The 13,979-nt window shown below is 39.4% G+C and overlaps 1 protein-coding gene across 2 annotated transcripts in view; it reads right to left on the reverse strand.

Moving 5' to 3' along the window:
* Positions 1–3,456: 3,456 nt before the first annotated feature.
* Positions 3,457–13,979, reverse strand: part of TMEM245 (transmembrane protein 245) — a 70,845-nt gene continuing 60,322 nt past the window's right edge. Inside the window, exons 16-17 of one of the 2 annotated variants that reach the window (XM_087946863.1) lie at positions 13,364–13,552; positions 3,457–6,052 (exon numbers count right to left, since the gene is read on the reverse strand). In XM_087946863.1, coding sequence (XP_087802989.1) covers positions 13,402–13,552 — 151 coding nt within the window. In that variant the 3' untranslated portion in view covers positions 3,457–6,052; positions 13,364–13,401. Of the gene's footprint in view, positions 6,053–8,802; positions 9,660–11,117; positions 13,553–13,979 lie in introns of those variants that run through there. The other variant, XR_015745912.1, reaches the window with a different exon arrangement.

Genomic DNA, 13,979 nt, shown 5'->3' on the forward strand with positions numbered 1-13,979 from the left:
TTCACCAAACTGGATTTGCGAGAGGCCAACTCTTGAGTTAGGATCAAGGCAGGGAATGAGCGGAAAAAGGCCTTAAATTGCCCCTTAGGATGTTTCCAATTTCGAGTCCTCCCTTGTAGGAGACTACAAGCGACTCCAGCTCTTGCACCTGTACAAGAGAGCACTAGTCTACCTGGATGATATTTTAATCTATACTGATATCAAACTATTTGCCAAGCTAGCCAAATGTGAATTTCACCAGAGTAAAATTGATTATCTTGGCTCCCACATTTCCCACGAGGGGATAGAGATGGCCTCTCAAAAAGTGTGGAGAGTACTAGAGTGGGCTCCTCTCTGCATCTGGAAGCAACTACAAAGCTTCCTGGGATTTGTGAACTTTTAACCACAAATTCATCTCCTCAGTTGCCCAGATACCTCTTCCAATACCAGCCTGCTGAACATGAGAGGGGAGGGAAAACCCAAGCCCAGCCAGACATTTAAATAGATTATGGAATATCAATCCACATTAGAAAAGCTTAAGCGTTTGTTAGCAGCAGAGTTGGTGCTGAAACACCCAGACACCAATGTCTCCTTTGTCATTCAGGTTGAGGCCAGTGATGTCACCATGGTTGCAGTGCTTCTACAGGAAAACAACCAGGGGATCCCACAGCCATGCACCTACATTTATAAAAAAAGCTTAATGATACGGAGCAGAAATGGCAGTTTGGGAGAAGGAAGCCTATGTAGTGCGCTGGGTGCTCCTTACATGGAGGTATTTCCTAGAAGGGAAAAGACCCCATTTGACATGGAGACTGACCATAAGAATCTAGAGGCTCTAAACTCCTCCTCCCCCAGGTTATTGCCCAAACAGGTTCATTGGGCTGAGTGCTTTAACTGCTTCAACTTCATGTTAAGATACCTCAGGGGTGGGGGGGATTTCCTATGTAGCAGATGCTTTATCTAGGCTGCTGCAGTGCAGTAGTTCAAAGCTAATTAGGCTGCTCATCCCCTCCAGGCAATTAAAAGGTACTCTAAAAGCAGCTTTGGAAGAAGACAAATGGTTTCACATGCACAAGGCCGAATGTACAATGCAAGATAGTGTAGCTTGGGTGGGAGCTAATTGTTCATCCTGCAGAGCCAACAATTAATGATTCTACAAAAAAGCTATGATTTGAAGATGGTGGGGCATTTTAGCTTTGTACAAACCCTGCACTTAGTCAAGTTTAGTTTAGTTTACTTTCTTGTCATTGCACTTCATACAACGAAATCAAACACCATCTTCAGTGCACATTATGACCATGAAAATAAACACACACATCCTTTGAACTGAAAACCCACGACACCGCACCAATATTGCACTATACAGCAGAATTCAAAAGAGCTATCGCCCTGGGATAAAAGCTGTTTTTCAGCCTATTTGTCTTTGTTTTTATTATTCTGTACCATCTGCCAGATGGTAATAGTTCAAAAAAAGGGTTGCCAGGATGAGATGGATCTTTGAGAACTTCTTTTGAATTTTTTTAAGGCAGCAGGAGCTATAAAGCTCTTCCAAAGAGGGGAGAGGGCAACCAATGATCTTCTGGGCAATGATGTTAACTCTCTGGTGTACTTTCCTATCTGCCACTGTGCAATTGGCAAACCATACAGAGGTGAAGTATGTTAAAATGCTCTCTATGGTGCAGGGGTAGAAGATCACCAGCAGTTTTTCATTCAGCTGTTGTTTTCTGAGAAGCCTCAGGTAGTATAATCTCTGCTGGGTCCTTTTGACCAGGGCTGCAATGTGAGCACTCCAGATCAGGTTCTCTTTTATGGTAACACCCAGAAACTTAAAACTGGCCACTTGCTCTACTCAGTCTCCATTGATAAGCAAGGTCTGGATGTCTGATCTGTTCCTTCTATAGTCCACTATAAACTCCTTGGTCTTATTGGTGTTGAGGACCAAGTTATTGTCTCCACACCACGAAAGCAACCGGTCCACCTCATCTCAGTAGGCAGACTCCCCCCCAGAGATTGTGCCAATTTTGGTGGCCATCACTGAAGAAGGACATTGTTATCTCTGGAGTTTCTCAGTTATCCAAATCATAGATGTCCCAAAGATATTTTTTCAAGAGGCAACTTTTTTCTTTGAAGACATTTCACTTCTCATCCAAGAAGCTTCTTCAGCTCTGAATGGATGTTGGGGAATGGGAGGATTTGTGGAAGACAATTGGATGGACTTTCTCCCTTTCAGGGAGGTCACCCACAATAACTCAGTACACAGTAGCACCAGGTTCATCCCATTTAAAATGGCCACAGGACAGGACTTTGTATCTATCCCTGAATTGCCCCAGGCCATCCCATCGATTGCTTTAGTAAAAGAGTGGGTCACCCAACTACAGAATACCTGACTGGTGTTAAGGAAAAGTTTGGATGAAGCTAGGGAAGCATATAAAAAAACAAGCTGATAAAAATGCACTAAGCCTAAGCACTTTAAACTGGGAGATAAGGTCTATCTATCAAATCCTTGTATACAACCCAGTACTTGCTAGCATGGAAAGACTTCCCTCCCTCAGAGACCGAATGAGTCAGTTCCCAACACATTATTAAGGCCTCCAAACTGCTTTCAAAAATCCATGAATGATACCCAGATAAATCTCAATGAACTGCTAATTGGAGACTTTCTGTGTTCTTCCTCCCTCTTGTTTTCCTCTGCAGGACTGATGCCTCTATCAATGGGGGCAGGATGTCAGGTCTGCTAGGTGTGCTTGGCACATCACAGGCATCCTGCCATCAAAGGTTAGAAATGGGAGGGGTAGGATAAATGGGTAATAAAGCTGTGTGTATGCCATGAGAAGCTTGCGACCAGTTTGTACCAGAACCCAGGGCCTGGCACCCCGAGAAAGAATGCCTATTACCACAAACATCTCAGTGAGTTCCGATTGGCTAAAGATGGATTGGTCATGGGAGGAGGGTTGGGATGAAAGGAAACTTTTATGTTTGAGCACACAAAATCCAGAGCTAGCCTGACCTTATTGAAACCAACATCTTTCTAGTAAAAGAACCTTTCACTTCAATCCAATGGAGTTGAGGGTCTTTCTTTTACTCTCCCCCAAAGTTGCTGCAGCTTCTTCTATAATTTCTTCTGTTAGTAAGAATTAGGCCCAGTATAGCTAGGTGATGTTTGGATATTTAAAACCCCCATTACTAGTGTGATGCATTTCCTACATACATTTGCTAACTGATTAGCAAGATGTTCATCTATTTCTTCTACCTGATTGGGTGGCCTATAAGTACTATACATCAATGAAAATATCATTGTTTTTTTGTTTTATGTTGACCCACAAGCATTCGAGGAGGCTTTCATACTTGGTTTTGTGTATCTCTGTGGAGAGGAAATGATCTCTAACATATAATGCAAATTCTACCTCCTCCGTTGTTAGGTTTGTTTCTTTTGAATAGTTTATATATTTCTTTTTTTAAAGTTTTATTTGTTTTATTAATATAATATATAAACATTCCATTTCAATTGAACAGTGTGTTGTCTGGATACAATTATTTTTAGGCAATCATAATCAAGGTGTTTACAATAACATGCATCACAATAACATTAATACTGTAGTAACAATAATGTTTTGTTTGTCCATTTTAACAAATTTCCATTTTAACACTTATCCTTTTTAATGTCCCTTGCTTTCTAACTTCTATTTTTATTGTCTAATCATCAATAAAATAAGTCCCATGTCAAAAAGTATTTCATTTCTTCTTTGTCCTTAATAGAAAGCATTAGTCTATCCATTTCTGCACATTCTAATATTTTCTCATCTGTCGGGATCTCATCACACTTCCATTGTTGAGCATATACAATTCTAGCTGCAGTTAGTACATCTAAAATCAAGTATATAGTCTCTTTATCATATTTTTCTGGTAGAATACCCAATAAAAATATTTCTGGTTTTATATCTATATGCTGTTTTATCATTTTTTCCAACCTGGTATGCATTTTCATCCAATCTTTTTTAACTTGTGGACATGTCCACCACATATGGTAATATGAACCAGATGTTTGATTACATTTATATTCTCCAACATTTAGTAGAACTATGCTTATATATTTTCACTAATCTTGTTGGTGCAAAATGCCATCTGTAAAACATTTCATACAAATTTTCTTTATATGCAGTTGACATAGCCAGTTTAACATTTCTATCCCACAGTTCCTGCCATTTATCTAGTTCTATCGCATATCCAAAATTTTTAGCCCAATCATTGTCTCCTTTACCTGCTCGCTTTCAAGTTTAATATCCAGTAAATAACAATATATTTTCTTTATCAATTTTTCATCTGTTCCAGTAAATATCTGATCAAATTTTGTTATTTTTTTTTAATTAAAACCATATATTTTAGCATCTTTCTCATATTGAGATTGTATTTACATTTGTGGCCACCATCCAATGTCCATCCCTTGACTACTAAGTTTCTGCTTGGTTTTTAATTCCCCTTTTTCATTCAGAATATCTTTATATCTTACAATTTTTCCCATATTAATAACATTAAATGTATCAGTGCTTTCATTGTAGAAAGCCAAACTGGTATTTTCAGGTAGTGTTGTTCTTTAATTTTAAGCCATACTGATAACAATGCATTTCTGACATAATGCCTTTGAAAGTAACTGTGTATCTTATTCTTCCCATACTATAGGAAAGCATTGAAAGTCGTGCCCTTCTAAAGTTAACAGTCTTTGATGCCTCAAGTTAATCAATTCTTTCACATAAGTTAATACTAGGGCCTGGCAGTACAATTCCCAATCCGACAGTCCAAAGCCCTGTCTTTTTTGGAATCTTGCAGCATTTTCAAACCTATTCTTGCTTTCTTCCCTGACCTTATTTTATTATCTAATTCCTCAAAATATTTCCCCCCACTTTTATTGGAATTGTTTGAAATAGTATAATAGCCTTGGCAGAATATTCATTTTTATAATAGCTATTCTTCCTGTTAATGACAGTTGCAAATCTTTCCATTTCTCCAAGACTAATTTAATTTGTTGCATCAGTTTCATATAATTATCCTCTTTAATTGTTACACATTTTGCTGTTAACTGTATTCCTAAATACTTCACTTTTTTGACTATCTGCATATCAATTTTTTTCATCAACACTCTTTTTTGTGTATCTGTGAGCTTTTTAACTAAAATCTTTGTCTAGTCTTTATTTTCAATCCAGCAACTTCTCCATACTCTTCTATCTTTTAAATTAGCTTCCAGTTTCTAATGGGTCTTCTAATACTAGGTCATTTGCAAACGCCTGAGGCTTGTAGTTCTCTTTTTTAATTTCCATTCCTTTTATTTCTTCATCTCAAGGCGAATATTTCTGGCAAATACTTCCAGAGTCAGTATAAATAGCAGAGGGGACAATGGACATCCCTGCCTAGTGCCTTTTTATATCAAAATTCTCCGTCATGTCTCCATTTATCATCACCTTAGCTGATTGTTTATGATATATTGCTTTAATCATATTAATAAATTTTCTTCTTTCGGTATAAGAGTAATATTTGCTCCCATCCATGAGTTAGGTATTTTTGCTTCTAACAGAACTTCATTATAAACTTCCAACATCACTGTCCTTAATATAGCTTTGAATAGTTTATATCCTTCTATCAGTACACTCCTGTCATTAGTTCCAACCCACTACATTTTTGTGATTGCAACTACATCATACCTACTTCTCTCGTGTATTAGTATTTCAAGTTCACCCTGTTTGTTCCCTAAACTGAGTGTTAGTGTATAGGCATTTAACTTCTTTGTGGCTGAACCCAGGTCTGCTTCTTACATTTACTTTGGTTCTGAGGTTTTTTTTTCCTCTTCACTCCCTATCTTTTTATTTGATTGGTTGTCTAGTTCTATTTACTTGGAATTAGATCCTAAAGGTTGTAAAACTTGTTTATCCTCCCGCTTCAATTTTAGTTTAAAGCTTTTCTGATAAGGTGAATCAGTTGTTTTCCAAATATGTTCTTCCCGGTTCTGGTGAGGGGCACTTCATCACTTGCCAGGAGCTCTTCATGTAAGGTAATGCAGACCACGATCTAAAAATCCAAAGTTCTGTTGATGACACAAATTTTTAAATCAATGGTTTGTTTTTAAAATCCTATGCTTCTTCATTGAACATAGGCCTCTTGTTGGAAGTATAAATGAAAACACCATTTGTGCTCCTAATTCCTTAACTTTCTTCCCTAGTTTTTCTTAATCTTTCATTATTATTTTCAGGTTCGTGGTTGTCATTTGTCCCCACGTGTAGAAGAAATCTACAGCAATCTATGGGGTTTTATTATTTTAGTTAGATTCTCAGTCACCTCTTTGATTTTTGCTCCATACTTCTGAAAACATTATTAAAACAATTGTTCAGCTACAGTGGAGCTTCACAGGGATGGACTGGAATAGGGGTATTGCTCTTGGTTGTTGTTTCCTTTTATAAGTGATATATTTCCATTGGTTTTTCTCTTTAGATTCATATATCAGGTCATTTTTTGGAAGCTGTTTGTTCTCTATTGTGTTCAATTTGGCATAGTGTTCTCACTTAGCTTGGGTTTTTTTGTTTTGTAGGTTGAATTTCAGAGTGGCTAGAGTTGCTTCTAGACTCTTAACTTTTTCTTCTTTTCAATTAATTTCAATTAATTTATTAAATTAATTGAATTAAATTAATAAAATTCAATTAATTAAATTCAATTAATTTATATTCGGTACATACATACTTTGGGTCTTCTATGAACATAACCTCAAACATACAACATATCTTGCAAGTCACAACATCAGCCATTAGTTTGTTTGCTTTTTAATAATTTTTTAAAACATTAAATTTAAACTTTTAAAAAGAAAAAAGTTAAAATTGTAAAATTTTAAATCTGAAGTATTTAAAATTTAAACCTTTAAATGTTTGTGAATCTTTTTTAGTTTTCAAAATTTCTGCATAAATATAATTTAAAATGTGTTCTGTTCTTGTGAATTGTCCCAATTAAGTCCAGCCATGAGCAGACCAATGCTAGTTCACAGAGCAATGGCCAAAGAAGGCACTTGAAAATTTCTCAGTCAAAATAAATCCACGAGGCAAACTTAAGTCCACAACACAAGAGAGCTAACGAGGCAGGAAAAGTCCAGAGTTTCAAAGGCAGGATTCAAGTCAAGGCATGGTGTCAATCTAAAGCAGGGGTGTCAAAGTCAAGACCCATGGGCTGGATCTGGCCCTTGGAGCGCTTAGATCTGGCCTGCGGGACCACCCTGGAAACAGCAAGGGACTGGCCCATGGTGCCTCTGCCACTGAAAACAGAGCACAGGAGGACAAGCTCTGTTTTCTCGGGCAAAGGGTTGCAGGAGGCTGTCACACCAAAAATGGAGCCCAGGAGGGCTATGCACTGCCCTCATGAGCTCAATTTTCGCTGGCAGAAGGTTGCAGGAGGTTGTTGCAGATGGAAATGAGAGCTCTGGGGCCCGTTTTCACTGGCAGCGCTTGGGCCACTGTAGGCACCCCTGACATAAGTGACGTCGAGCTAACGATGGCCACCACGCCCCTGCCGAGGTCAAACACAACCCTGATGCGGGCCCTTAATGAAATCTAAAGCGAGGCAAGAATCACAATGACCAGAAAACTCACAGCTAGGAAACAAACACATTGTTCCCAGCATCGCTTCCATCCATCTGCTGTGCTAAATAGCTAGCTTCAGGGGTGGGATGCTATCGGTTCAGCCTGGTTCTATAGAACCGGTAGCTCCGAAGAGCAGCTGACACTCAACCAGTTTGCTGCAACGATCTTCTGGTTGTGTTTGGCCCATTCACCCGCCCGGGTTCTAGGCTGTGCTTTATTCCCTGTTTTTTCCTCCTCAGTTGCTTTGTGTGGCATAGCTGAGTGCTGCTCATCAGCTGCAGCAGGTCACTGCTTGCCGGACCCGTTAATTTGTAAGTAATGTGCATGTGCGTGTAGTGTGCACGCACATGCAGTGTGCATTTGGCGTGCATGCGTGCAAAGTGAACCGGTTGTTATGCCAGTAGGACCCCAGGCTAGCTTCCGATGCAATCCATCAAGGGCAAAGCTTTCTCCTCATGAGTAGTCTGGCTGTCCATCTCTAGTCCTGCCTTTTCTCTGCCCTACGTGTTCTTGGATCAGGGGCAGAAGGCAGTTCCTCTTCCTCTTCAATGACCTGCATGCTTTCCCCACCTGGAGCCTCTTCCAAATCCTTCATAGATAGATGCTCAGAGCCATCAATCAACTCAGCTCCTGACATGCAAGGAACTGGTTCCTTCTCCCCTTAGCTGACATCAAGAGAGGTATCTGGGGAGTTATCACAGTTCTCCACATAAGCTCTAAAACTATGCAAAGAAAACCCAATTAAACAAATGAGTCAAAAACATTATACAGGTTCATTTATTTACTGACAAAAATTATTTAAAACTATCTATTTCTGTGTGGCAAAAGTACATAAACCAATAGGATTATCAGTTTGTTTAAAGGGGAAATTAAGAGTTTCCATATCATGATAGTAACCAGTTGTGAGTGTGGGAGGGTTAGGGTTAGGTTTCTGTTTGTGTGGGAAACAGATCACATTTTAGGTCATATTTATGCAGAAATATCAAAGATTCAAAAGGTTTCACAAAGTTATATTACTCTCACAGGAAAAAAAGAACACATAAAATATTATTTTTTGGTTAAAATAACTATTTATGTATGTTATTTCTTTTCACAATGTATGTATCACTATTACTGCTACTTTTGTGTTTTGCTTTTTTCTTTTTGTATTGTTATTTATAAAGCAACAAAAATAAAAAAGGGTAAAAATAAATTCAAAATTTAAGGACTCACATTTTTAATCAATCTTTTAATTCTTTAATAGTAGAAAGTTTTTATTAGAAATAAATACTTTATAAAATAAATAAAATAATATTTAAAATACAGAATTCAGAAGGAACCAAGATATTTGCAGCTTGACACAGATATTGTAAAAAACTTGGAATTAAACAATTTAAAAACTGGAAATGCAACAATACATCCTTTTTAAGTACTGTGAGAAGTACATGGTATCGTCCTTGTTTGGAATACAATCATTTCAATACTATACAGAATTTTAGTCATAAATTTAAACTTTTAAACGTTTTCTGACACAGGTAGTCCTTGACTTACAACAGTTCAGTTACTGACCATCTAAAGATACAATGACACTGAAAAAATGACTTATGACCATTTTTTATAGTTATGACTATTGCAACATCATGTGATTTATCACGGTTGACAACTTACTCCCATTTTTGAAGATTGCAGTGTTCCAGGGTCATGTGATTACCTTTTGCAACCTTCTGACAAGCAAGTCACTGGGGAAGCCAGATGCACTTAACAAACTTGTTATTAATTAAACAACTGTAGTGATTCATTTAACAAATGTGACAAGAAAAGTCATAAAATGGGGCAAAACTCACTTAACAAATTTCTTACTTAGCAACATAAATTTTGGGCTCAATTTTGGTTGTAAGTTCAGGACTACCTATATAGCAAATATTTTGGTATTGTATTGCAATATATAGTAAGAAATTGTGTAATTCTCCCTCTTCTACCAATTGTATCAAACATTCAAAAGGTTTCACAAACTTTGAAGTATCACTGTGTAAATGAATCCTTTAATAATATATTTAAACTCTAAAACAGGCAGAGCTGGGTACCGTGTTTCTCCAACAATACGGCCTCCACCAATAGGAAGGCCCAGCATGTGTTTTGGGCATAAAATCAAATTAAGCCCCTCCCCCAAATTTAGGCCTATTTTAAAATATGCAAAATAAGGGGGAAGGGCGGGAGACTTGCCGTTAGGAGCGCCCGGCGGAGCCGAATTCCTCGCCACCAGCCGCTCCTAACGGGCGATCATGGCCAAGCACAAAGAGCTCCCCTACTCCACCTTTGCTGCAGACACCTTTGGCACCGCCGCTGTTGCTTTCCCTTCTGCCCATTACGCCGCCACGTTTGGAGCTGCCGCTTCCGTGATTGGAGCGCGATCGCCATTTGGAGCTCAAACGCGAAGTGGCAGCTCAAACATGACGGCGGGCGATCTTTTATTTTGGTCGCGCGAAGTTCAGAGCAAGCAAGAGAGGAGACCGCGATGCTTTGCTAAAGAGCTTTAGCCTTTCCCTCAGCAGCGCGCATGCGTCCAAGCAACACTCCGCCCGAAGAGTCGTCCTACTGCCTTCACTCTCGTCAATTACACGACTCCGCCCTCCCCTCCGTCTCACCCTCCTGCGCTTTGGGCATCTCCGTGTGATCGCGACCCTGTCCTTTCCACCTGGCGCCCTTGCTGCTTTCTGGCTCTTTAGCAACCGGCTTCGTGTTTGGAGCACTGCCGCTGTTTGGAGCTCCAAGCGGCGGCGAAGCTCAAATGTGGAACCTCCAAACATGACGGTGGGCGATCTTTTATTTTGGTCAGCTCACTCTGAACTTCGCGGCGGACCAAAATAAAAGATCGCCCACCGTCATGTTTGAGGTTCCGCATTTGAGCTTCGCGCCGCCGTTGGAGCTCCAAACAGCGGCAGTGCTCCAAACACGAAGCCGGTTGCTAAAGAGCCAGAAAGCAGCAAGGGCGCCAGGTGGAAAGGACAGGGTCGCGATCACACGGAGATGCCCAAAGCGCAGGAGGGTGAGACGGAGGAGGGCGGAGTCGTAATTGATGCAGAGTGAAGGCAGTAGGACGACTCTTCGGGCGGAGTGTTGCTTGGGACGCACGCGCCGCTGCAAGGAGGGAAAGGCGAAAGCTCTTAGCAAGGCATCGCGGTCTCCTCTCTTGCTTGCTCTGAACTTCGCGCTGACCAAAATAAAGATCGCCCGCCGCCATGTTTGAGCTGCCACTCCGCTTGGAGCTCCAAATGGCGACCGCGCCCAATCACGGAAGCGGCAGCTCCAAACGTGGCGGCGTAATGGGCAGAAGGGAAAGCAACAGCGGCGGGTGCCAAAGGTGTCTGCAGCAAAGGTGGGAGTAGGGAGCTCTCTGTGCTTGGCCATGATCGCCTGCTAGGAGCGGCTGGTGGCGAGGATGCAAGGGGGGAATTAATCACCCCTCGAAAAGACGGCCTAGCCGTTTTTTCGGGGCTCAAAAAAAAATAAGGCCCGGCCTTATTATGTGAGAAACACGGTAGTTAGAACAGTACCAAGAAAATCTGTCACTGAATTGTATCTAGCAGTAGTAGATACTACTCATCTGACCAAATTGTATATCAATGGGCAAAATGATTGAGCGTTCTTTCACAACTTAACTGATATGTTAAATCAATAATATTTAACTGCATTAATAGCAGATATTTTTTATCAATATTGATCTTCAGTCCATTTGCAAAAGCTTTTGGCTCAGAGAAGAAAAGCCTTTGGAGTGCAATCCCATGCTCCTCCAGACTCACCGAGGCTGCCTGATGCTTCAAAACTGGATCTGGTGTCCTGCACAGGCAGACTTGGTAAGTCAATGATGCTGAGCAGGGCGTGTTCTTTCCATTCAGCCTCTGCTCTCACTGCTTCCTGTGTTGGGAACATCAGGAGCAGACAGCTTGGTGGTCTGGCTAAGGGATGGGGAGATGGAGGCTGTACAAGTGGCAGGCTGGCCTGCACGTGCCGCGTGCAGCTCCACTCACACAAGCCTTTGGGTCAATGCTTGCACAAATGGAGCTGTGCGTGTGCATACATGCACTGGGATGTTTCTCATGTGGCCTGATTCAAAATACGCCACAGCCTGGTAGTGGGTTCGGCCCAGGGGTTGGGACCTCTGTCCTAAAACTTAATTGGTTAATTGATTGGTCCTTTCTTATAAAATGCTTGAAAGCTTTAACAAGCCTGTTTTGTAAATCCAATACAGGAAAATTATTCTGATAACTCTCTTGGTTTGTTATCTGTATATCCATTTTAATTATTAAGACTTCATCAACTTTCTTCATATTCTTCAATGAATCCAATATTAAAATATTTGGCTTCATTCTGTATTAATTGAATTGATTGAAGATTGAAAACATCTCACCACTGGTCATAATGCACTGACTATGGTTTGGGCAAGATGGCTGTTCCCTTATTCTTCCAGAGCTCTAAACTGTGGACTGTTGTCTTTCACTTTTCTCATGAGGACAAACTGTCTGTGGGTGAGGTCAAGTTTCTCCTTGTCTAGAGAAGTATTACAAAGAACCAGTTTACTTGCTAGCTCTTCATTCTGCTGCAATTATCGCCTCCACTTTTAGCTGAGCCATTTTCAGTTCGCCATTTCTTAACTGAAATTTCTATGAATATTTCCCTTGTTATTTCTATGACAAAACTACAGTGTTCTTGCACAAAACATGGATTGAAGAATTAGTTATGAAATCAGCTAGACAACAAAAGATACCATAGGAATTGCGATGGTATTATAGCAATTTCTATGGTAATAAGACTTTTAAAAATACATTTCTCTAGTTCTCCCTGGTTTTTTCCCGTGAAACTCAATTTTCAACTTCCTTGAAAATCACTTTTTATTATTTTGATGCAAGGCTGTCCATTATTTACAGCCTTCCAGACTATTCTCACTTCTGCTTAATTGATGCATAGGTTAGCATGGTGACTCAGTGGTTTTAAGATGCTGAGCTTATGGCCTGGAAAACCAGCAGTTCAGGTTCAAGGCCCAAAAACAACACAATGAGGTGAGCTGCCATCCTCACCCCAGCTCCTGTCACCTAGCAGCTTGAAAGCGTGCAAATGCGAGTAGATAAATAGGCACCACTTTAGTAAGAAGATAACAACACTTTGTTAAGTCATGCTGGCCACATGACTGCAGAAATGTCTTTGGACAACACTGGTTCAATGGCCTTGAAGCGGAAGTGAGCATCCCCTATAGTCAGTCATGACAAATGGAGTAAAATCTGTAGTGATTTCTTTTTTAAATCTAATTGATGTGTACTTTAGAAAATCACAGATTTTACAAATGTGAAATAATTAGCAGCAAGGATATCAATTTATAAATTATTTCATTTGAACAATTTTGCATCTTCATTTTTTTCAATTTAGTTTATTTCCTTTTTAACATTTTTTCAAGTCATGTAAGCATTAAATAAGAAATTACACAAGAAAAAAATCCATATTTTAACAATGTCATCACTAGTCATTACTAGACTAATTTTTGATTAGTTTTATTAATTATTTCCTTAATAGGAAATCTGGATTTTATCTTTACATTTTTATCGCACTCTCTCTCTTTCTCCCTCTCTGTGTGTGCCCGTGTGTGTCCACATACCTACTAAATACCTACTAATGTATCACACATGCTTTAACATGAGTATCAATGTAAATAAATGATTAAATGCATCTCCAAAGTTATATTTTAAAAGCTTCTATAAGAAAGGCTGGTTATAAATCTAACAAATAGATGAATGAATATTTACCAATAAATCTTCAAAGGCATCTGCAGTAGAGCAAGTAATTAATTTGTTGGACTCACAAGTACAGCACTGTAAATTTTAGAGGCACCCATAAAAATACAAAGAAGTATGGGTCCTATGATGGCTCCTTCTAGTCCCAGGTAATATGTTCCACCAGCTATTGCAAGTCCTGTCAGATAAGGATGACCTCCTCTGCAATGAAATAATAAATGAAATTACTGCAATGTCATTTAAGAACCATCAGTGGAAAGCTGATTTTATATGTTGAGTTATCAAAAGACACAAAAAGAAATAAGTTAATATCTAATCACAAGCAAAGACATTTCTGTGCAGACACACAAACACGTACTGTACGGAAAAGAGAAAAATAGAGTTTGAAACATGGTAAAGGTTCTAGGTAAGTAATGTTGAAAAAAAGCATGTTTAAGCCATTCTTCTATTAAGGAATTTTTCCTCTACATGTCACATTTGTCCCTCAGGAAATATGCCAGTTATGAAGGAAATCAGAACTACTGTATACTTATATTCTCTCCAGTGATATTCTTTCCACTCCACACATCCTATGCTGTCTTTTGTTGAATAGAAGAACACTTTATAAATTTTCTATTTCCTGAAAATA

Source organism: Notechis scutatus, chromosome Z, assembly GCF_049901735.1.
Source record: "Notechis scutatus isolate UNSWTSFEM ecotype Mainland chromosome Z, rNotScu1.2, whole genome shotgun sequence".
Lineage (NCBI taxonomy): Eukaryota > Metazoa > Chordata > Lepidosauria > Squamata > Elapidae > Notechis > Notechis scutatus.